At 38.1% G+C, this 24,084-nt stretch overlaps 1 protein-coding gene across 4 annotated transcripts in view; it reads left to right on the forward strand.

The window, feature by feature from the left end:
- ELAPOR2 (endosome-lysosome associated apoptosis and autophagy regulator family member 2) overlaps positions 1-24,084 on the forward strand; it is a 206,715-nt gene that overhangs the window by 27,341 nt on the left and 155,290 nt on the right. The window contains exon 1 of one of the 4 annotated variants that reach the window (XM_073238898.1): positions 8,330-8,455. The exons of the other annotated variants lie outside the window; for them this stretch is intronic. Coding sequence (XP_073094999.1) covers positions 8,372-8,455 — 84 coding nt within the window. The 5' untranslated portion in view covers positions 8,330-8,371. Of the gene's footprint in view, positions 1-8,329; positions 8,456-24,084 lie in introns of those variants that run through there. 4 annotated transcript variants of the gene reach the window in all.

Here is a 24,084-nt window from a genome sequence, read left to right on the forward strand (position 1 = left end):
TTATCAAGTCTCCCTCCCACACCCCATCGCAGTCACTGTCCATCAGCATAGTAAGATGCTACAGAGTCACTACTTGTCTTCTCCTACTGTACTGTCTTCTACTGTACTGTTTTCCCTGTGATACACCCCCTACATTATGTGTGCCAATCATAATGGCCGTCAGTCCCCCTCTCCCTCCCTCTCCATTCATCCTCCCCAACCCCTCCCCTTTGGTAACCGCTAGTCCCTTTGTGGAGTCTGTGAGTCTGCTGCTGTTTTTTCCTTCAGTTTTGCTTCATTGTTTTACTCCACAGATGAATGAAATCATTTGGTACTTGTCCTTCTCCACCTGGCTTATTTCACTGAGCATAATACCCTCTAGCTCCATCCATGTTGTTGCAAATGGCAGAAATTGTTTTCATTTTATGGCTGAATAATATTCCATTGTGTATATGTACCACATCTTCTTTATCCATTCATCTACTTATGGACACTTAGGTTGCTTCCATTTCTTGGCTATTGTAAATAGTGCTGCGATAAACAGAGGAGTGCATATGACTTTTTGAATCTGAGCAGTTGTATTCTTTGGGTAAATTCCAAGGAGTGGTATTCCCGGGTCAAATGGCATTTCTATTTTTAGTTTTTTGAGGAACCTCCATATTACTTTCCACAATGGTTGAAATAGCTTAATTATTTTCAAGGATAAAGTCCTAGGAATAGAACTGTTTTATCAAAGAGCATATACTTTTAAGGCTTTTGATGACCACTACCAAATTTCCCTCCAGAAATGTCATGCTGCTTTACATTCCTCTCAGCAATATTTGAGTGTCTGTTTCCTCTTTTATTTTGCTTGTGTTCTTTTATTCATAATTGTTGTCATTTTAACAAAATAGTATCTACTTACATTGAATTTTTAATTTCTATTCTTAGAGAATGTTTTACCATATGTTTATTGTTTTATTCCCTTTGTGAATGCTGACTTCATGACCTTTAGTGAGTTTCATCTTTTTCTTAATAGCTAGAGCTAAAAATATATATAATGAAGATGTAAATCTTGACCATCTGTTACTAGTAATTTTTCCCAATTTGTTGTCTTCTTGTTTTGTCTATGGTATTTTGTCAAAGGGGACATCTAAGTCTTTATATAGTGAAATCTAGCATTCTTTGCTTTTTTCCAGTTCTGCCTTTGCTACATGTTTTTTTAAGTCTTCCTTAGGTGATTGGTGTATGTTTTTGATAATGAGCAAAATCTTATACTGTCTTGTGTGAACATGGTTTAAAACTTACATTTGTTTACAAATGCTGTTCTTCTCTGTATTTATTTGATATATAAGAACTTTGTCTAATGACTTAGAATAAACTTCAATTAACTGAGAGCTTCTTGAACTGCCAGCCTAGGATCTTTTGTGTTATACCTTAAAACAGACACAGATTGTTAGAAAACAATGGCGCATCTGGGATTTACTCAGGCAACCTGTTCCCACAGTGTGTGCTTGAGTCAGAACACATTCATTTTAGTCTTCTGTCTGTATTTTCTCTGTCCAGAGCCTTACAACTTGCACTGGCTTTTGAGGCACTCAGATCTTCATTCATAAGAGAAAAACTGAATATTGTTCATCATATGCCATTTACCTGTATGGGAACCTGAACTAGTTCATTTTGAGGGGAAGTTGTTTTTACTGTTTGAAAATAATTTAACTAGAATACCTCATTTCTTAGGCATTCCAATTCATTTGTCTTCATTATACATGGGTAAAATATTCTTACATCTGAGGGAAACACATTATATGTAAGCATCCAGAATTTTTTGTTGAATTAAATGGAAGTGACTTTTCTGGTGGAATGAAGTGGAACATCTGTTTATTTCAGGCTGAGGATGTTAATGAGAAATCAAGTCTTTATTCGCTTGTTTTGGTATTTTACTTCTACATGTTTATTGTAAAGGAAATTAGGAAATATAAGCAAGTCGAAAATGCTAAGAGAATTACTGTTAATACCTTTTTATATATCCATTCATTCATATCCCTTTCATATATATAGTCATTCATGTATTTTATAAAAAATCGAATGTTGTTATATCATAAGTATCTTCCCATGTCAGGGGTAGATGTGTATCATTTGAAACAAGGGCACAGAATTCCACTGTGTAAGTATATCAAAATATATTTCAGCTATTCCTGTTGTTGATCATTAGAATGTTTTCGACTTCTTGCTGTTATAGATACGTGAAAAATACTGTTATAGCTATACTTTTACCATATCTAGGTATTTATCCTTAGATACTTCCTTAGGATAAATTCCCCAACATGGAATGTATCTAGTTTCTGAATCTTAGAGTTTTTTTTTTTTTTTGGAGAAATGAGTCTGTCAGGAGGAATGTCTAGATTGAATGTCTTTTCAAATTTGATACATGAATTCAAACAAATTCTTTTCAGTGTAAAGGCATTGTTGATCTTTATTTCTCTCTCTGTGGCAATTCATCTTACACTCTAATATATTTTTCCAGTTGTGGAAAACAAATGTAAAAGGGTCTGTTGAATAGGAATTTGAAAAGATTTGCTTCTTATTTTTATTCTTGTTGGGAAGTTGATTTTTTTTTTTTTGCTTACTTTTTGGAATAGAATAGGTTTCCATTCTTCTGAGCATACTTGATTTGTCTCTTTTGACATTTTGAAAAGTTTTTACTGTTGGCATTCTTGTTTACTGATCATTACCCCCCTGTTCTCAACTTCTACCTTCTCCTTTACAATGGACATTAAGAGCCTACCTTGTCACTGGGCGAGAATATGGGGATAGACAGAAGATAGATCCAGTGCTTTAGGACCGTCATATAACATAGTGTGGCAAATACTCCAACAGGGTCAGTTCTCCTGTAATGGACTAGAGCAATTGAAACATTAACTGTACATTGTTTGAACATCGCTCTGTTTCCTATGATTTCTAACTTTGTGGGTTCTCTTGCTTGCAAGTCTTAAAGCTTTCTAACCTAGAACTTTATAATTTTTTTAGTGATGAAGAATCTTATTCTGAAAACAAGGATGTATAGTTTGGGACTAACATATGACTATATACTTAAAAACGAAAACAGAAAACGGTTACATTGTCAGCAAAGTCTTTGAGAAATCATGAGTGTCTCTCTCCCTTTTGAAGGTTAAGAATTTTCTCCCTATTTGCTTTCTTGTATTTACATTTGTGTGTCTTAGGCTTCAGTGTTACAGTGAGTTGTTAAGCCCAGAGAAGGGAACATCACTAATTTAGGAAACATTTGAGAGTGTGAAGGAAATCACACCTTCAGAGAGAGATTTGTTGCCCAGAAAAAGAAATTGCTGCTTTATTTCTAGCACTTTAATTAAGACTCTGGCCAACGCAGACTTGTTGGCTGACAAATACCCCACTTTAAGAAAACTGGTATAAAGAGTTCAATTTGAAAAATAAAATATAGAGATATTCATTTTCATTAGGAAAAGATTTTTTCATTTTTGAAGAATTTGAGACAGAAGGCCTTTCAAAACAGTTTCTTTAGTTTTTGTTAGAGAGGAATTGTTGAAACATTTTTTGGCAGAGAATATTTTTGGCAAAGTTCTGAGACTGAAATTCGTGTCACAGGACTTCTAAAGCAGATAACCTACTTATGTTCAGTGACCCTTAGATGTAGTGTGGCAGTTCATGACTGATTTGACAGCTTTATTTGTGGTCTCAGATTTTGATAGAGAGTGTTGATAAAGATTGTTTTGATGAAAGATTAAAGTCAAAAAGGCATTTTTTTTGCATATATTGCAAAAATATTTACAGAAATATAAAAACAGAGTTTATAATATACTACATGATTATTTCCTGGTAAAAGCAATCTTGTCATTCAGTTAACATGCAGGAACACACTCACTAGTATGGTGTTAATTTGTAGTCATTGCAGTTAACTTTATTTCCCTGTAATGCACCACTTGTTTTTCCTTTTTAACAGTTTTATTGAAGCCTAATTGATATACAGAAAATTGCACATATTTAACGTATACAATTTGATGAGTTTGAACATATGAATACATTTGTTGAATCAACACTATGATGGAGATAATAAACATATCCATCACTTCCAAAAGTTTCCTTGCATAGCAGTTACTTTCTGAAGGGAATCAAAAAATGGTAACTTATATGCAGTTTTAGTGTTTCCTTATGTAAATACAGTTTTGTATTACCTCTGGGTAAGAGAAAGTTTGCTAATTTCTTATATTAAAAGGTTGATTTGTATAAATCAATTTTAAGTTTTAAAGCCTACATTTTATGTTTTAAATATTTGCTTCACTTCATCCAGCAAAATGCTTTTTAAGTGATTTCTTTTACCTTTGCATTATTTGGGCATCTCATTATTGTGATTGTATTTTTAAATAGAGTAGGTACAGTGTGACACTGGGGTGTTTGGAATTTCGGAAATAAACCTGTGGTCAACCATCACCTTTAGCTTCTTACTATAGCTACTTTTTAACTATAATACTAGTTAATTACTAGATAATTATCTGGAAATGTCCTTTATTTAAGCCCTGAAGCTTTTGCCATTTACAGTTAATTCTTGTTATTGGCAGTAGTTTGCTCTGTGCTGTGCTACAAAGACTGAATTAGGAAATCCTGAAGCTTTGCTCCTAGTGGAAGGAAGAACCTCTGGTCACATTTTCATCAACCGATCAAAACATAACCTTGTTTGCGTTTATTTCTGTCTAAAGACTTCTTATTTAATGTATATTGTTAACTCATTAATGTAAAAGTCATGGCCAGTAACACTATAGTCACACCTGAAGGAAGCTTGTGTGATCCATGCGTTTTCTCCATAAGGCACATCATAACCTCCCAGGAACACCAGACAGCCCTTCACTCTGCGTGGGGACGATTTTAAAGGGTGAAATCACCTGTAGAAAGCATAAAAAGGAAGACAACTTGGCACAAAATAGACTGCAAAAAGGACACTTATTTACAGTGTGCTTTGCCTCAGATTTGTTGCTGTGTTGTGCTTGTCCACGACAGACGGTGAGAGCACCAGGAGTATCGATTTTGGGGTTACAAATAAATTTTTGCAAGTGGCAGAATTTGCAAATATGAAATGTGTGAATAATGAGAATTAACTATAGCTGTTTTTGGTGGGAACATTTCTAAAATGAAATGGAACTGAACATAGCTTAAATGTATGTTGATGCTGCAGGCTCATCGTTTTGAAGATGCTTTTATGAAGATAATCCAATGTGAAACTAGAGTGTGTCCTTGTTGCGTCTACACCAGTGTCCCCAGTAGCTCACCTTTATCTTCATTACCACTGCCCTTTCTCTGCTCCATCCCAGTTGGTACTTTTCAATGTGGCAACTTTTTCCAGTGTGGCACTCCTCCTTCCCTTTCTTGCTGCCTGAATCCACGTCTCCTATAACTGAGGAAAACCTTGGAGATTTTAGGAGAAAGCAGAAAACCATGCTCATTGAATGATTTAGAGTAGTTCTTAGATACTTAGTGTGAGAGTGAGGGAGGGATTTTAGTGCATTACCTTTGTGACAGCTATTTCCCTTCTGACTCAGAGGCTTTTGTTTGGTTAACATTTTGTTTTCTGTGATGTGGGAGATGGTTTAGAAGGGCAGAGTTGCTGTTAGCAGATCAGTGTCTCGAGCTTCACTCTTTTCTTTTGGGATTGTATATCAACTGCGACAGAAAGCAGAGTCTTATTGGCAGTTTTTGCAAGCATTCCAGTTTATAGGTACATTTTCTTAATCTTGTAAGATTGGATGCTGAGGTCTGGAAACACAAGCTCAATATATTAGAGTCCTAGCAGAGCTGTTGAGGAAGTATGACATACTTCTCTGTGCTGTTTGGTGGCATCATTCCCACATATGCATAATTTTGTGCTTTACTACCTTCCTTCTCAGGCCAGCTTAAAATATTTTTTGTGTGTGTGTGATCAATTTTCTAGATTTCCTAGTCATTAAATTTCTTGGATATTAGTCTAGTGACCTGTACCTCGGTCTATTCAGCAGGGGCAGCCTGTGTGAACTTTCTTCTCTTCTGTGAGTCATTGTAGATGTAAATCTGCCTTCTGCCAGAGGACCCATTCCCAACATGACTTTTGTTAGGCTCTATGCACTCTAGCTGGAGTGTTTTTTTCCAATCCCTGCCTACATTGTATTTTTGTTGCAGTTCAATGTTTGTTCAGAGTGTTATACATATTCTAAATGCAAAAATGATCACTAGTTCAGGGCAGACATAATGGAATTGAATAAAAACCTAATGATTGCACACAGAAAGTATAGATCTATCCTGCTTAATACTGTAGCAACTAGACCCGTGAAGCTATTGGTCACTTGAAATGTGGCTAGTCCAAACTGACTTGTGCTGTAAGTGTAAAATACACACTGGAGTTAGATGATTTAGTACATCTAAAAGAATGTCGTTTCCCATTAATATTTTTATATGACTCTATGTTTAAATGATAAATGCTAGGTTAAAATACATTATGGCTGATTTAACCTGTTATTTTTCCTTTTTTAAAGTGGCTACTAGAAAACTTACTACATATGTGAGTTGCATTTGTAGTTATATTTCCAGGGGATAGTATATAATAGACAACTGATATAGATGTTACTATGTTATATGTTTAAAATGTATAGACCCTGTGTCTTATTTCCTTCTCTGACATTTCCTCACATCTTTTGAATATACCTGTAATGTTGTCCTATTGGGTAGAAGGAAATATAATTTGTTTATGTGATGATCAGTTCCCTAGTGACCCACCAATCCCACTTCTCATTATGGGCAGTTGTTATGAACTTCTGCAAAAGCTCCCAAGATACCAAATTAGTAAAAGCTGGGTAATATGAGACCACATTTTTTATGTGATGAAGTTAAGCCATTTGGAAATTTTGTGAACTCATCAAAACTGAAAAAATGTTTTGAGAATTTGCTAAAAGGAATTTGAAGTAAGTATCAGCTACCTTGGCTCAAGTATGAGTTCTTTTGGAATTTTGTTACTGTCAGTCAGTGAAAACTGAATATTAACAAGAGGGGTCCGCAGTATTGTGAGTTTTAAAAAGCTGTATGCTATTTTCAAGTATACAGAGGTGGATTCAGTTTAGGCAATGTTCTGTCCTTAATTGTTTTGCTTGATATGGCATCAAGCACATTGTTTATTTGCAAATTTGTTTTGTGGCAATATTTTAAAATTTCTAAAGCCTTTATTATAAAAGTAGTATTTTACTCATATAAATTTGGACAATGCAAACTTACATATATCTAATTTTAATATGATGTCTGTCACAATTGAATCTATATCCAATACACTATATATACTATATGAATAAATAGCCTTTTAACAGACAATGATTCCACATGGATAAGGCCCTTTCCGCAGCAATGGAAATCGATCTCTAATATTTGCTGGTGAATTCAATGTTTGGTACCATGTAATGGATGAAAAAAATGTTTGTAATTAAAAAAAAGGTTCATCCACTTACTTCTGATTGTAGAGGGAACATGATATAGTCTGGCTCAGAGACAGTGTTGATATAGTGATAATTACAGCTCTCTGTGAGTTTTTCCTCAAAGAACTACTCTTAGTTTTATCATTTCTTCTGAACATTTTGCTAAGGGTGTCTTCTTTGGATTTCCATTTGTTTCTTGAGATTGGTTTTAAATTTGGCTAATTATATTAGGCAAAAAAGTGACTTGGTATAAAATAATTGATAGTTTAATTTCTTCATCCAAGTGATCAGCTCAGATGCTTGTATGTGCTGTTTTCCCTATGCCAGGTCAGTGTTTGAAATGTCACCAGGTTAGACTCAGGAAGACTCAACAAGTTAGATTCAGCACTGAGGTCTAAGTCAGTCAGTCCTTATGGGTATGTGGCAAACACAGCTATGTGTGTTGTTTTGGTCAAAGAAAGGGGAAACTTAAAAAAGTTTTGTTTTGCCAGTTTTCTTTCTTTGATTTAACAACCTGACTTTATTAGTGTTCCCTCTCTGCCACTGCTGCTTAACTTTGACTCAGGAATATCTATCCTCCCAATTTTTTTAGGCAATTACATCTGTTGAGTTAGTTTAGGTTAATTCCCTCCATTAATAAAATATTGTAGTTCTAGACCAGAAGATACTGTTGAAGATGAATGGTTTCTGAGTCCTGCCATCCTACCCATTGCTTTATGTTTAAGAATAATAGCTACTACTGAATACATTTTGGGGATCACAGCTAATCTGTATTGTGCCTTTGTGTGAATTAGAGAAGAGGAGGGGGTGGTGCCTTCTGTGTGAGCATAGCTTTCACCAGGGCACATGACTTCCTTCAGTGCAGTGAGGGCTGGAAAGTGAAAAACAGAATGGTTGTACGGGTACAGGATGTTGTCAGCGTATGAAGATGTTTCCCTGGTGATCACATGGCTTCCTGGAAGCTGTGGCTGGGTTCTGCTGCCCAGCGTCGTGAGAGAGGATCAGACTGCTTATCGCTAGCCTGGGGAAAGGTCAGAATTCAAAATTCAAAGTATGGTTTCTACCGATGACTGCATATTGCTTCCACACCATCATAAAGTCAAAAAATCTTATGTCTAACCGTTGTAAGTCAGAGACCATCTGTAGTTGCAGAATGATGATATGTAAGAAATATTAAATGTAAATTTCACTGTGAAGTTTGACAGTAGACACAGGCACAAATTTACTTCTGAATCTGGAAAAAAACATTTAGAGAAATGAAGTATTTTGAATTTGGGTATTTTCTCTCTTTAAAAATGAATTTACCTGGAAAGAAACTTCACAGGCAGTGTTTATATGGAGTTTTTGTACACTGGGATTTTAAAGGGTGTGCTTTAAAGCTTTCCTTGGTTTATTGTAGAGAAATAGAAGAGCTAATAAATCTGTACAGAATCCCTTCATTCTAGTATGGAGTGTTCACAGGCTATTTTTGAGATAAACTTTTAAAACACTTTGCAAGGGTATCTCATGCTTATTAGCTTGCTTGGCCATTGGTGGTCACCTTGAGCCTTTTTTATGGTGAGGGTGAGAAGACCAGAGAAGGGGATTAGGAGGAATACCTGTCTTTTCTATCTTCTCCTGGTGCAGACTCTTATTCCTGCTTTCCTGAGCAGTTAGATTAGCCTCTTGCCTGACTTTTTACATGAAATAGCCATTCCTTCACCATCCTTCCTTATCCCAAAGCACTGGAGCACTCCATTGACTGAAAATTAAATTCATACACCTCTGGCATTCAAAGCCCTTACATGGTCTATCCTTAAACTCCTTCTAGTCTTTTCTCCTACTGTTCCTTCTCATACTCTGTATTCCCAAGTCATACTCTCCTCCCAGTTCCTACAATAAATCCAAAGTTTGCTTCTCAGGGCATTTCTCCATAATGTTCCCTCTGTGTGGAGTTTCCTACTTCTCTTCTGTCGAAATCCTGCCCATAGATTAAGTTTACATCCTTCATGAAGCTATCCTGGGATCTCCCAGGCAGAGGTCAGTGCTACCTGTTAAACTTGTATTTTGTTGTAGTAGTGATCACAGTTCATCTCATGTGCTGATTACTTGAATTTATGTCTAACCTATCCTATAATGAAGGTAAATGCTCATGTCTTATAGTCTCTTTTTTTACCCAGAAATGTTTAACAAAAATTAGGATGCAAGTAATTTTTGATTCATGAATCAGCGAGTTCAGATTTGTTCTCCTTCCTCCTAAGTACCCTAATTTCAGTGTGCCACCACTTGTTTATTGTTTATTTTCCATTTGTTAAGTAGCTTTTTTATGGCTTACTCATGTTTCTCTGACTCCCTTTTTAGTAATCTTACCAGAAAGTTGTGCAATAATAATACAAGGAACTCCTGTATACCCTTTATCTAGACTCACTTATTTTTTTAAATTAAGGTATCATTGATATACCATCTTTTTTTTGTGTGTGGGTATGTTCCAAGAAAGCTTTATTCATGGACATTGAAATTTAAATTTTGTGTAGTTTTCATGTATCATGACATATTCTGTTTTTTTTTTCATTTTTATTTCCCAACTATTTAAAGATGTAAAAAGTATTCTTAGTTCATGAGTGGTACAAAAAGAGGGGTAGGCTGGATTGGTCTACACAATGTTCACCAACCCCTAGTCCAGTTTATAGATCTTTGCCTTGTGGTAAGAGCACCTCTGTTCTCTCTCATCCGTTCTTGGAGGCTGGGGTTCTGCTTCCACCCGACCTGCTGGGGTAAGTTCAACTGGACTGAGAAGGTAAGGAAAGTCCCAGCAAAGACAGTAACCATGAAATTGCACTTTATAGGAGAATAATTTTTTCCTGTTGTCATGAATAGCAAAGAAGATATTTTGTGGTACACAAAGCTAGAAATGATCTTTTTTTCTTCTTTTACCATCTTAATGATTTTTAGGTATACGTTTAAGTAGTATTAAGTATATTTACATCGTTGTACAGGAATTGATGACATATAATCTTAGGAAGGTTTCACGTGAGCAACAGTGTGGTTTCAACATTCACCCATATTATCAAATCCCCCCCACCCCATTACAGTCACTGTCCATCAGCGTAGTAAGATGCTGTAGAACCACTACTTACCTTCTCTGTGCTATACTGCCTTCCCTGTGACCTACCTGTATTGTGTGTAGACTCACTTATCTTTTATATTTTCCTCCAAGGATTGCTTTATTTAGTGTGTGTGTGAGTGTGTGTGTTTGATCCCTTTAAGAGTAATTTGGAGAGATTGTCCCTTTCCAGAGACCAAGATCATTCTCTGACACAACCATAGTATAGTGATCAAAATCAGGATATATTGCATTGCTACTTTACTCCTATCTAATCTCTGGTTCACATTTAAATTTCATTAGTTGTTCCAATAGTGACCTTTATGGCTGTTTTTTTTCTCCAGTCCAATACACAGTCTAGTATCCCACCTTGCATTTTGTTGTCATGTTTCTTTAATCTGGAAGAGTTCCTCAGTCTTATGTTGATTTTGACATTGCTGAAGAGTTATTTTGTAGCATGTCCCTTAAATTTGGTTTGTGGGTTCATGATTAAATTGAACTTTTAAGTTTTTGACCCTAATAACACATGCAGTATCATGTCTTTCCCAGTATATCATATCATAGATGATAATCAGTTTGTCTAGTATTGATGATAACTTTTTGTTTTCATTTTGTTAAGTCTGCCAGGACCTTCCCTATAAAATTACTCTTCCCTTTTGTAATCAATCAGTAATTTGTGGGTGATACATTCAGACTATATAAGTATCCTGGTCCCCACCAAACTTTTGCCCACTAGTCTTAGCAACAGTAATGGTTTTCCAACATCAATATTCCTCCTGTGCTTCTTAGTTGACCTTCTATTGAAAAGTCCTTTCCTTTCTTATTTTTATATGTTTATCAATATGAACTGACAGATTCTTATTTTAGTCAATCTTTTTGATTATTTTATTTGATGCACAAACTGGCCCAGATTTTAGCCAATCAAATCCCCTTCAGTCTAGCTTCTGTGTCACTTTTACCTATTTCATTTGTATTTTGAACATTTCCTTTTTTCTAGCATAGGATGTTCTGGGCTCATTATATACTTTTTTTTTTTTTTTTGCTTCAGCCCTTGAAAGGAGCCCTTATTCCTTTAATGGAGAATGGTATTTAGAAACAGATCTGTGAGCCAAAAATGTTTTTTTACTGGATATCATTGTTTTCAGATCTTAGTAGACAGAACTAGAAAATGTGTGCTTGTGTGTGTGTGTGTGAGTATGCAAAGATGTACATAATATATCTTTAGTCTGTATCTATCTGTTCATATGAAAAACTACCCGTTTATACTGGTAACTTGAATTCAAATCAAACAACACAGGGACATTCATGTCTTTCTCCTTTCTGTATGCAACTCCTTTTTCCAATAGCGAGAAACCTGGTTTCAATTATACTTAACGCATATACACATTTTCTCAAGTCTAGGATACATAGAAAGTAGTTTAAGAATTACTAACCTCTGCCACTACAAAAGCAAATCTACTAAGGAGACATTAACATTTATTTACTTTTCGTTAACATTTTGTTTACATGCAATCAAGTGCACAAATCCTAAGTGTACCATTTGAGTTTTGACAAATCACATGTCTGTATGTCACATATCTCTGTCAAGACAGCGGATATTTCCATCACTGAAAAAGCTTTTGTGTATTCCTTCCCAGTAAATCCTCTCTTCAGTCCTGCTGCCAAGAGGCAACAACTTTTCTGGCTCTAAATCATAGTTCGTTTTGCCATTTCTAGGACATTATGTAAATGGAGTTATATATTCCATATTTTTTATGTGTGTGTCTGGCTTCTTTCACTGAGCCTAGTGTTTCTGAGATTCATCCACATTGTTCTGTATATCAGTAGTTCATTTCTTTTTTATTGCTGGGCAGTATTCCCTTGTGGAACTGTACCACATTTTGTTTACCCTTCCTTCTTTTGATGGACAGTTGGATTGGTTACAGGTTTTAGCTGTTATGAATAATATAAGTGGCTATGAACATTTTTTGTATAAGTTTTCTTTGTGATCAATCTGTTTTTATATTTTCTGGGGAAAATCTTAAGAGTAGAATGGTTGGATCATTGGGTAGGTTTTTATTTAGCTTGATAAGAAAGTGCCAAGGATTTGTTCCAAAGTGGTTGTACTATTTTTCACTTCCATTTGCAAAATATGAGTGTTCGGTTGCTTCCCATCCTAGGCAACATTCTGAGTTTTCACTCTACCTAATTGTGGCTGTGTTAGCAGATGTGTAGGAGTACCTTATTGTAATTTTAATTTGCATTTCCCTGGTGGCCAATGATGAAAGCACATTTTTACATGTGTTTTGGTCATTTGTATATCTTTCTTTGTGTAGTTGCTGTTGAAGTCTTGTCCTGATTTTAAATTTGGTAGTTTTCTTTTCTTTATTGATGTGTTGTGGCTCTTTGTATATTCTGAGTGCAAATTCTTTGCCAGAGGTATGTCTTCACAGTATTTTCTCACAGTTTATGACTTGCCTACTCTTTTTCCTAATGTTGTCTTTTGTCAAGCAGGGATTTTACATTTCAATAAAGCCTTCTTCTGTAATTGCTGCATTCTGTATCCTGCCAAAGAAATCTTTACCCCTTGTCATGAAGATATTCTCTTCTTTACTTCTAAAAGTTTTATAGTTTTGACTTTAACATTTAAGTAAGTCTATGATCCATCTTGAGTTAATTGTGTGTATAGGTATGACAATAGGGGTTGAGGTTTATTTATTTTTCCATATGGATATTTTGTTGTTCCAGCACCATTTGTTGGAAGGACTTTTTTTCCCCCCATTGAATTACTTTGTTCCTATTTTGGAAAATCATTTGCCCATGTAAGTGTGAGTTCTCCGAATAATTTTAATTACACACATGGCTTTGATTTTCATTGAACTGTAACTTTATATTTTAAGCAGCATTCATAAAAATTTTCACTCAGCTTTTATACCTAGGGAGACTTTGTTATACTTTGATCATCCTCTTCATCAAATGACAGAATAAGTTGGTGTGTGTTTTACCCTAGGGTGAAATCCATCACCAGGGTCTAGCATAGTACGATTTATTTCTCTCAACTTTGTCCTTTTGCCAGTATAGTAGGCTTCCTGGGTAGTTTCTTTCTCACCCTATTTAGGAAGTAGAAACTTTCATAATGTAGTAAATCAGTCTTATATTTTTATTAAACCATTATGTGCCACGATGTTTATAGTAAATAAATAAAGGCCTTTCTTTTTTTCTCTGTTTTGTTCATGTATTCAGTGTATATATATTGGGCTTCTATTATAAGCTGCCTCGCTGTGGGCTATAGGATGAATGGCAGTTGCTTTTTTGTGATCACATTTCATAAATCTTTGCTAATATTTGAGAGCACAGACAGGGCTGAAATTTGCCATAATGGGAACCTACACTCAATCCATAAAGTATGCACACATGTGATGTACGTTCCCTCTACTCCTTAGAAGAATTAGGAAGCTGCCTTGGAGATCTCATTCCTAGTAGCTCTGGGCTATTGCAAAGAGGAATCATAGCTCTCTTTACTGCTTAATATTTAGGATTCAGTTTCTCTACAGGAGCAGTCTTCTTCTGTAATCTAATATTTATCCTTTAGAGAAAAATACTTAGAATTGTTTCATTTTTCTCTGTGTTTAGACCTTTCATGCATAACAGTTTTAGGGCTTCCTCTCCCATTAATGTGTCCTGTGGCTTTCCTGCTAAGAATGTGGTATCTGTAATTAGGCGTGCAGCCAGCGATGTGCTTCCAGTAGCCATCAGCATGTGACCTTGATAGTTTGTGTTGGAAAAAAATGTGTTGGGTGACTGTTCTTATCTCTAATCCACTGCAGCTGAGCAAGAATAATGGCAGATGACAGTGCAGGCAGGCCCAAGGCTCCCGGGAAGAGTTGCTTTCTGCAGCATTTTGTGTACACTTGGATGTCAAAGACACTTAGAGTTTGTGGTGGGAGCACCACATGGCTGGCAAGGTAGCAGCATTATGTTTGAAATGTGGGCATGTATTGAATTTGTATTAGCTTCTTTTGTAAGGCAAAGTGCAAGTACATAATGAAATAAGTAACGTGTGTAGAAACATTGATTTTTGCTTCATGGCAGGGCACAGAAGCTAGGTCTGTTCTCTGCTCTGGTGTTCAAAAGGGGCTGATCTTCAGCCTGCAGCTCTGTTGCATTTATTTTGGAAACAAGCACATTCTTCCTTTGTTGTCGCCTCCCATCCAGGAAAGAGGGGCATCTGTTGTCATATCCATTATTTTATCTGTGAGAAACAGTTTTACTTAATTATCTTCCCTGCTGCTGGAGGCCTGGCTTGGCTCTCTCTCTTTTGAAAGGATAATAGGACTCAGGGCTGTTAATACGTTTTAATTAGTGAGCTCATGGCACAGCCAGTGCCTCACACTTAGTTCTTCAGATGGCTTTGTAGATAACACCCTCTACAGCAAAATGAGAAGCCTAGGAGCCTGCACGCTTCCCTAGAGTCAACTTCAATTCTCACAGTAGCTGAGTACAGTGCATATTTTCTCCACCCCATCACTGCTGTCTGACCCTGCCAAAGTGGCAGAGACCACTTTTCAGGTTACTTCATGTGGTTGCATTGTGTTGTATCTTTCCCAGCTTTGGGGAGAAGCCAGCCCTTCCCTCCAGCCCAGCACAGCTGCCCTCAGAGAGAACACTTTATTTCATGCTTTATTTCATTCTCCATCTCCTTCATCTTAAAACAAGGCACTTGAACCACTGTGAGATTTCAGGCACATTTGAGCTCTACATTTAGACTCTTCAGTGAATGTTGAGGCCCTGGAGATACATAAGCAGTAAAACGAGAAATCCAGGCCCCATGGAAAGGCCCCTTGGCTGGTACCATGCCTGTGACCTTAGGAAATGGGTGGGTTCAACCAATCCCATTGCTTTTGGAAAAATGCAGGGCAGAGACTTCATCCAACTTCTCCTTTATCCTTCTTTGAAAATAAACAGGGTGCTATTTGTCTCTCAGCATATTAACATGTGATTTTAGAACTTTATAGTTTTCACAATGCTTTCCTTAGTCGGTGCCACACTGTGCAAGTTTCTGGGCAGATGGTATTATTCTCTTTTGAGGAACATAAATCCTGAGAGGTTAGGGGACTGCTGGTACGTGCTGAGGCCGGAGATGAGAACCTGAGTTTATATTGCCTGATATTAAGGGTATCACAGGGTGATGTGTAACAACACTAAGCATTGCCCCTCACCATTCCTCTTTGCGCTGGAGATAGCTCACAGTTTAGAGCATAAGGAAATGCATCCCTTGTATTTTGATCAGAGAAATGCCCAGTGTTGGCAGGGCTTGCTAAGAGAGGGCAGACCCATAGAGCTTCCGTTACTCCCTATTCACCTGTCCAGTAAGAATAACATGTACCTGGGAGATCAAGGTTGTGATATGGTCATTGCCTCGGTCCTTCGTTTGGGAGGGGCATTCCTCATGTTTCTCCTCTCTCAAACCAAGCCTCCAAAGCCAGGGAGAATTGTCTGGTCCAGCATGTAGCACAGGGAAGTGTTGAAGGAGTGTGTTCATTTCTCACCTGGAGTTCCTGTTGGCTGGCAACTCAAAGTGTCATGAGATACAGGGGAGTAGAGAGCTGAGGGATAGGGCAGGTTGGTATGGGGAGAGTGGAGATCTAGCCCTACATGCCACAGCTTCACAGCATCCCCCGAGTCTGGCGGGTAGGACAGTTAGAGTTCTTGAGGACCTCAATGTTACAGATGCAGCAGGTGGTTGAGAAGGAGGCATTGCTGGCCTTGCTTAGCAGTTGTACCCCAGCTATGTGAGGATGTACATGCCTGAGGAGAGTGTGTTCTGCTTACCACTGGGAGAATTCAGAGGATACGCAAACATTCCTGTTCTAGCATCTTGTGTGCTGGCAGCATGCTCTGCCTACACCAAGAATGGGTGGTAGAAGGCTTCAGTATTTAGCACTCTGGTGGTGGCTTTTTATTTGTCTTTGGCATCATATCAACAAGTTGAGTGGCCAGCAGAATGGGGACTGCTGCTGCGTAAGCAAATCCCGCCTTCTTGCTTCCTCCTTGCTGTTCTCAATACAGCCAGTGTATGCAGCAGGGAGGAAAGAGACCAGGCTGCCTCCTCCCCATTTCAGGCAGTAACTGGTCACTGTGACAAATACAATCTGTGTTGGTAGATCTGGGTGTCCTGGCTTTGACCGGCATTGGACTAATTTTTAAAGTAGAAGCGACTGGGAACATTATTGCTTTGGACTCATATATCTCTAGTTGGCAAGTGTTTTTGAACCAGCGCAGCTGGGTGGAATCCTTGACTTTGGGACTGGTAACATTTAATGAAAAAATTAAAGCATGGTGTTGAGAAAATTCAGCTGAATCTGATAAGATGAGATCAGCATTGACTTGTAGCTCTGGTGGATCACAGTTTACACCATCAGGTTCAGATGCACTTAGAAAATAAAGCTGCTTCATTTCTCGTAACGAGTTCCCTCAATTTGTCTAACACCACATCTACCCCTTCTGGGACTTTGGCTTTACTGAGGGGGCCTTAGGCACACCCGTCTCACCATTGCTTTCACACCCTCCTTTTCTCCTCACTGTAATTTGGAAGCCTGAAGTAGTGGGCTTTCTTCTCCCAGTTAGACCAAGGCTGCCTTTATGTAATTTCCTTGCAGAATGATTTCCAGGGAGCCTAATTTATGGAGGAAAATAGTAAACAATACACTGTTATCTCTGTTATATTGTATTTTATTTAATCCTCCCACAGTTCTGAGCTATAGTATGTCTCTTCATAAATGAAGACTCTTTTCTGGATGAAGCTCAGAGAAGTCAAGGCGCTGCCCTGTGTCACCCAGCTGGTGTGAGACAGACTGAGATGGAAACGCCTCTCTCCCTCATGCTGTCTCCAACTCTCCTCTCTGGACCATGTGCTGCAGTTGTCCTAGGTCACACTCTCTACAGGGCACACTAACCTTGCCAGAAATTCAGCAGCGCAGCTCCTTTTGGATATGGGTCGGTGCGTGACATTTTGTTCTCTTGATTGAAAATGTTGAAATGATGGTACTTTTCCTACATTTTTAATTAGCCAAGCTGAAGCTTGTGATGTGAAGCCAATGAGGTGGGGTTCATTTCCTGTTGTATCTGCTGCACAATACATGGAATGTGGTTGGCATTTGCTTAGGGTAATAGCAAAGGCAGAATACCCAGCAAGTCAGGGACACTGCAGGGCTGGGTCGGCTGCTGAGACTGGGCCAGTGGATGAGTCCAGGCTGCTCTTCTCCTCTAGAATCCTTCAGGCATCTCTGGAGTGAATTATATTTACAGGACAGGTGCTCACTGGGAATGGGGTTCAGGAGTGTTCTCTTTCCTGCCTTAGAATGCCACCCTTCACTCTGCGGTTTGGGGGAAAGAAGGGCTTTTTCTATGAAGCCTGCGATTACCCAGTATATGGAGCTTTCTCCTCACAGCCTCCTTTACAGATGGCTCCCTTTCTCCCTTTTTTAAAAACAAAGTTTCCTAAGAGGGAGGCCAGCCTTGGTTGATAAGTATTAACCAGGACAGGTTCACAAAGGGTAAAGTGATAGCTTGCACGCATGGTCATCAAATGTCACATTTAGCTTAAGTTAGTTTACACAGCATTTTGCCTTGCATATGGACAGTAATGTGTTTCTCTGTGAGGTTACTCTGGCTCTCTTGGATGTGTTTTTCAGTCAAATTTAGAAAGTTCCATATGGCACTGTTTTTACTCTGGCATCATCTTTACTAGGTGTTGACCTTTAGACCTGAAATTGGTCTGTTTGGAAAACAAGTGAAATATGAATGAGAATCACATCCTGTGCATGGATCTTTGTTATGAAAATGCAAAGAGCTTATCCTTAGTGTTTTAGGTGATAAAATGATTCTAAGCCACAGGAGTTCACATGGAGGAATAGAATCTGTCCAGTATAATTCAGATTTGGTCTCACCAGAGGTAAAATGTGGTGCTAAAACTGTACAGGGTTGCTGTCACAGGCAGCTTCTCAGTGCCCCCTTTCCCCTGCTTCAGTAGGTGTTGTAGATAAAGCTGGGTTTGCTGTCTCCAGAAGCTGGTACATGATGCTAATGAATAAAGACCCAGAATACATGACTATGGGAACTGACCTACTTTTCTACTTCAAGGTATAATTTCAATACATTTGTATTCTTTATTTTGCATTTTATATACTCAATTGATTTTTATAGTTGAATAATCAAGATACTAATTGATAGAATATATCATTAAAATTAGTCAAAAGCTGCCCTAGAGAATTTACCAATGAGAATATACATTTTTTTCATTTTAACTCTTTCCTTTCTAGGGTTTTTGTTAAGATGGTTTCTTTATTCCTGTAGCAGAGAAAAGCCCATGACATAGTGATGAAAACAAGCTCCAGATACCAGAAAATCAAAATACTAAATACTCTGCATAAATTGAGTAGGATTACATGCTTGGGGGTCTTAAGTGGCCATGCTGAGGACCGCCAAGGAGAAGCTGCTGGTGCCAAAGAGGGGGGTTCTGTCGGTGGTTTTTTCCTTGGCTGATACTGACTGGGTAATTTATTAGGCATCTCTTTTTACATCCCTGCCATTCCTGAAAAGTATGGATAATATCAGTCAGGAAGAGAGGGAGTGGAAATGAAACAAATGTGCTACTTTTTCATTGTTGTAACTTCACTAATATGTAAATAGACCTAAGAAAAAAATTTTTTTAAACCTTGAAAGCTCCAGAACTTGGCGGTTAAGCACCACCACTCTCTATTAACTCTTCCTTTCCTACTCTACTTTTCATCAAACATCTATACTTTGATGTTCCTGTTGATTATGAGACATTATAATTGCCTTGGGCTCTTTGAAAAAATCGAACTATGGAATCCTAAAAGATTTGGTACAATTAATTTTTTATATATATATTTACATTTGGTTTATGAAAAATTAATGACCTCATAAATCAGAATTGCCATATACTATAAATGAATATAGTTTCTATTGCCCTGAATAGAAGCCTAGAAAGGAGACAAGATGTGGGGGGGTGCTCTCAGTGAAGGTGTGTGAATTTGTCTTCCAGGGGACATTTGGTAATATCTGAAGACATTTTTCATTCTAGTGACTCAAGGGAGGCTTTGCTACTGGCATTTGGTAGACAGAGGTCAGGGATGCTGCTAGACACCCTGCATCACATGGGGCAGCCAGCCCCCTCTAACACAGAAAGATCCATCTGGCCCAAAATGCCAGAAATGTCACCTGTTGGGAAATCCTGGAACTAGATCCAGAGATAGGAAGCCCTGGATTTGAATTCTGCCTCCACCACTCGGTAGCCATCAAACACTAGGCAAAAGGGCTTGACTTCTGGGCCTCAATTTCTTCTTTGCAGAAATACAGGTAATGCTTCATCACCTGCCAGTTTTTTAGCTTTGCAGAGCAGATCACTATTAATTAATGGATATTAAGATCCTTTATAAACTAAAGGAAGGCTATCTAGAAATTGTGTGATAACAGAATAAAACAAATTTGATTTTATATTGTCATTGTTTAATCAGAATGCTTTCTTGATGAATTCAGAATTTTCTGAGTAATGATCTCTTGAAGGGTAGGGTTTGTAGTTACTTTTTTCTTATATCCTCAAGTAAAAATGTCAACTATATAAAGGAACAGTACGTTTTATGTACATGCATATTGTAGACCCTCCATTAATGAAAATCTCACCCTTAATTTGTTCACCCTCGTGTAGTGCTGTGTGATTGTCAGCTCCTGCATAGTGGGTCTAGCTGTTCGCTGACTTGCTTTATGATATGTCAGTCACATACCATCTGTTTCCTATATAAACACATACTAAAGGCTTCCTCTTAAACAGTGATTCTATACCCAAACTAATTGATTTAAGTTAGGGTTTCCAGAGTAAATCACTTTGTGGTATAATTGGCTAGAGGAACACCTGTTTGAGCATTACTCCTATGACCTGTGGGCATTTGGATCCATATGTGACCTAGAACAGACCCAGAGAGATCCTTCGTCAAGTGACCGTGGTAGGAAGGAGCACTCTTGATAGTACTTTCTCCAAATCAAGGACTGTGATCAGTTTCGGAGAGGATCTCCATTTCTTGACTTGATATGAAATGGAAGCCCTTCAGCTTCATGGGCTGTGAAGTAAGGGCGGTGGTGTGACTCCATGTCCTCTCATTGCAGTTGAACTACTTCTGCCTAAGGTTTCCAAATGTATGAAGAAATGGGTAGATAAATAAGGTTGGAGTTGTAAATATTGAACATTAAAATCATTCCTGGAACCATTTAAGTCTGGTAGTCGTTTGTGAGAAACAGGGAGAGTTCTTTGGGAATAAAGGATATGCAGAGGGGGAAGCTGGCAGCTTCTGATCTTGTCTTTCTCAGTTGAAATCGGATTTAGTGCTAATCCGAGAAGTCCCTGAAGAGCAAGTCCCCTGAGAATTATAGTGGCGTCTCTTTGTGATGAATATCTGCTTTCACTGAAATGTATATATGAATACCTCCCATTCAGGTAGGCAGGATATTATTTAAATGTATTTAGGTTACTTGACGGCTTCTTTCATTAGATAATATCTTTTCAAAAATTTTGTCCAGTACCCTCCCCTCCAGACACTTTATTCTAAACCCTTAAACACCCATATAAAGTATGAAGCATACAGAAAAATAGAACTTTTCCCCTCCTCCTTACTGATTTAACTATAGGGATTGATAGATAGCTACTTGGAAAAATTAGTGACAGGCTCATAGAGAGAAATTTGTAAAGTATATAAATGGATTTTAAAAGCTTTATAAAAACAAGTGCTGAATATAGCTAAACTTGTGACTTTGACTATTAATAGTTAATATATTTAGAATTGAAATTTTTTTGGGAGATGGTCAGTTAAAACTTCTGGCTTAATGTGCTACTTTTAGGGTCTTGTTTGTGCTATATTCAGAGTGTATCTGGGAGAAAGTAGCTACGTGTGATGGTTAATTTTGTATAACCTGACTGGGCCGTAAGTGGCCAGATTTTCAGTAAAACATTCTAGGTTTATTTCCAGATGAGATTAACATTTGAATTGGTAGACTGAGTAAAGCAGATTTTCCTCACTCATTTCCTCATCTCATTCCTCACTCATTAGGCTCAGTGAAATAAGCCGGGCAGAGAAAGAAAAGTGTCAAATGATTTCCCTCACTGTGGAGTATAACAACAAAGCAAAAACTGAAGGAACAAAACAGCAGCAGACTCACAGAACCCAAGAATGGACCAACAGTTACCAAGGGAAAGGGACTGGGCAGGACAGGTGGGAAGTAAGGGGTAAGGGGGAAAATGGGGCATTATGATTAGCACACATAATGTGGTGATCAGATGTGATGAGACCAGAAGATCTGCCTGGAATGGAAAGCCTGACCCTCCTGAAAGAGGGAACTCCTCCTCCCTGACTGCCTTGATCTGGGTCATTGTTTTTTTCCTCAACTCAAACTGAAATGAGCCATCTGGTCTCAAACTGAAATGAGCCTTTTCTGGTCTCAGACCTGCTGGCCTTCTGACTGGAGCTACACTATTAGCTGCCCTGATCCTTAGGCCTTCAAACTCAGACTGAAAATAAACCATCAATACTTCTGGGTCTCCAGCTTGCCAGCTGCAGATCTTGGTATTTGTTGGCCTCCATGACTGTGTGAACCAATACCTTAAAATCTATCTCTATCTGTCTGTCTATCTGTCTACCTATCTAACCTATCCTACCTGCCTATTTATTTATCTGCCTACCTTTTCATCTACCTCCCTACCTATGTTTTCTGCTGGTTCTGTTTTTCTGGGGAGCCCTGACTAATATCATTAGTGTTTGCCAGGGGATGGGAAGAGGGATGAATGGGGAGTAACCACTAAAGGGCATAGGGTTTGGGGTTTCATTTTTTGGATGATGAAAATGTTCTCTAATTCGATAGTGATGACAGTTGCACAACCTTGTGAATATACTAGAAGCTAGTTACTTGTTCACTTAAAATTGGCAAGTTTCATGGCATATGAATTATACGTTGATGAAAAAAGGTCAGATCTGGAATCCACTAACCCAGGCCATATCACTTTCTTCTCTTGCCTGGAGAACTGCACCAGCCCCTTACCTGCTGCTCTACATCCACTTACATCCTCTGTGCAGCAACCAGTGAGATTTTTTAAGAAATCAAAATTATTTGAAATTATCCTCCTCCTTCAAACTCTTTAATGGCTTCCCATGGCACTGAGGATAAAACCCAAGCTTTACTTCATGGTCTGCAAGTCTCTGAACCTCTCATCGTGTTCTCCTGGTTCCCCCAGACTGTGGTCAGATTCACCTTCTTTGTGGTCCTCAAATAAGCCACCTCTGTTTTTCCTCTGGGCTTTTGTAGCTGTGGATCCATGAGCTGGGAATGTTCTTCATGCTCCTGCTCTCTGGCCAGCATCTGCTGCTGGTGGCCCACTCCTGTTCCCCATGACTGGCTCCATCTCATCCTTTGGGTCATATCATAAATGCAACCTTCCATGAGCACCCTCTGTGAAGTAGGGCACCCTATTTATTTCCCATGTGTATTATAACCCTAATAATCTGTTATTTTAGTTGTTGGATTTTTTTGTCTTTTAACTACAGCATGTTTCCCAAAGGTGAGGTCTGTCTTATTTTCCTTCATTTTCCTCAGGGTTAGCTTAGTGGTTTCATTGTGGATAAGGGTTTTGCTCTGGGGGCCGGATGGCCTGGTTTCCCTACACTATCATTGCGGTACTTGTATTTCTTCTTCTGTAAGTGGGGAATGTATCTGAGGAAATTATTGTGAAAATTAAATTAGGGAATTCACGTGAAGCATTTGGCATCATGCTTAGCATATAAATACTGAGTAAATTTTAAGTACTAATATAATACATCCTTAATAATTATTCAAAAAATGAATAAATCCACAAAAGTAAACTGCAGGAATAAAAAAGAAAGATTCCTCTTCTGTCTTTCAGGTTTATTTGCTAGTTGCATTCTTCTTCCTGAATCTTATTTATTTTCCACTCTTCCTCTTACCCCGATCCCCAGCTCCCTGAAGAAATTCACTTTTTATTTTTATTATAATCCTTCAAAGAGGGAAAGAAACCACAAAAGGGTCATAGGCAGCCTGACCTCACATTAGTAGCATTGGGATGGAGCAGAGTGGGTTGTGGCAGACCCCCTTGGGTCTACATCCATTTTGCTTGCTTTTCTCTTTCAACTTTCTATCTCAGTTTTGTTTATGAGTCTACCACATGCTTCTGGGAAAATGACTCTATATACAGCTCCAGGAATACCTTCTGTTAGTCTAAACTAGGAGCCAGCAAACTATGTAAAACCAAATCCAGACCTCCACCAGTCTTTGTAAAGGTGGTTGGAATATGGCAGCTCTTACATATTGTCTATTCCTGCTGCAGTGGCAGAACTAAGTAATTTGCTGGCAAACTGTCTAACCCAATCATGGAGCTCTTTTCCTTACTAGTCACTAAAGGTGAGCATGCGATCCTGTCCTGGCCGATGAAAAGTGAGGGAAAGTTTTCTTAATCATAGGAAAAAAAATTGAAAGAGCTGATTCTTTATTCCTTTTTTGTTGTGTGAAGGTGATAAC

Source organism: Manis javanica, chromosome 6 (genome assembly GCF_040802235.1).
Source record: "Manis javanica isolate MJ-LG chromosome 6, MJ_LKY, whole genome shotgun sequence".
Classification (NCBI taxonomy): Eukaryota; Metazoa; Chordata; class Mammalia; order Pholidota; family Manidae; genus Manis; species Manis javanica.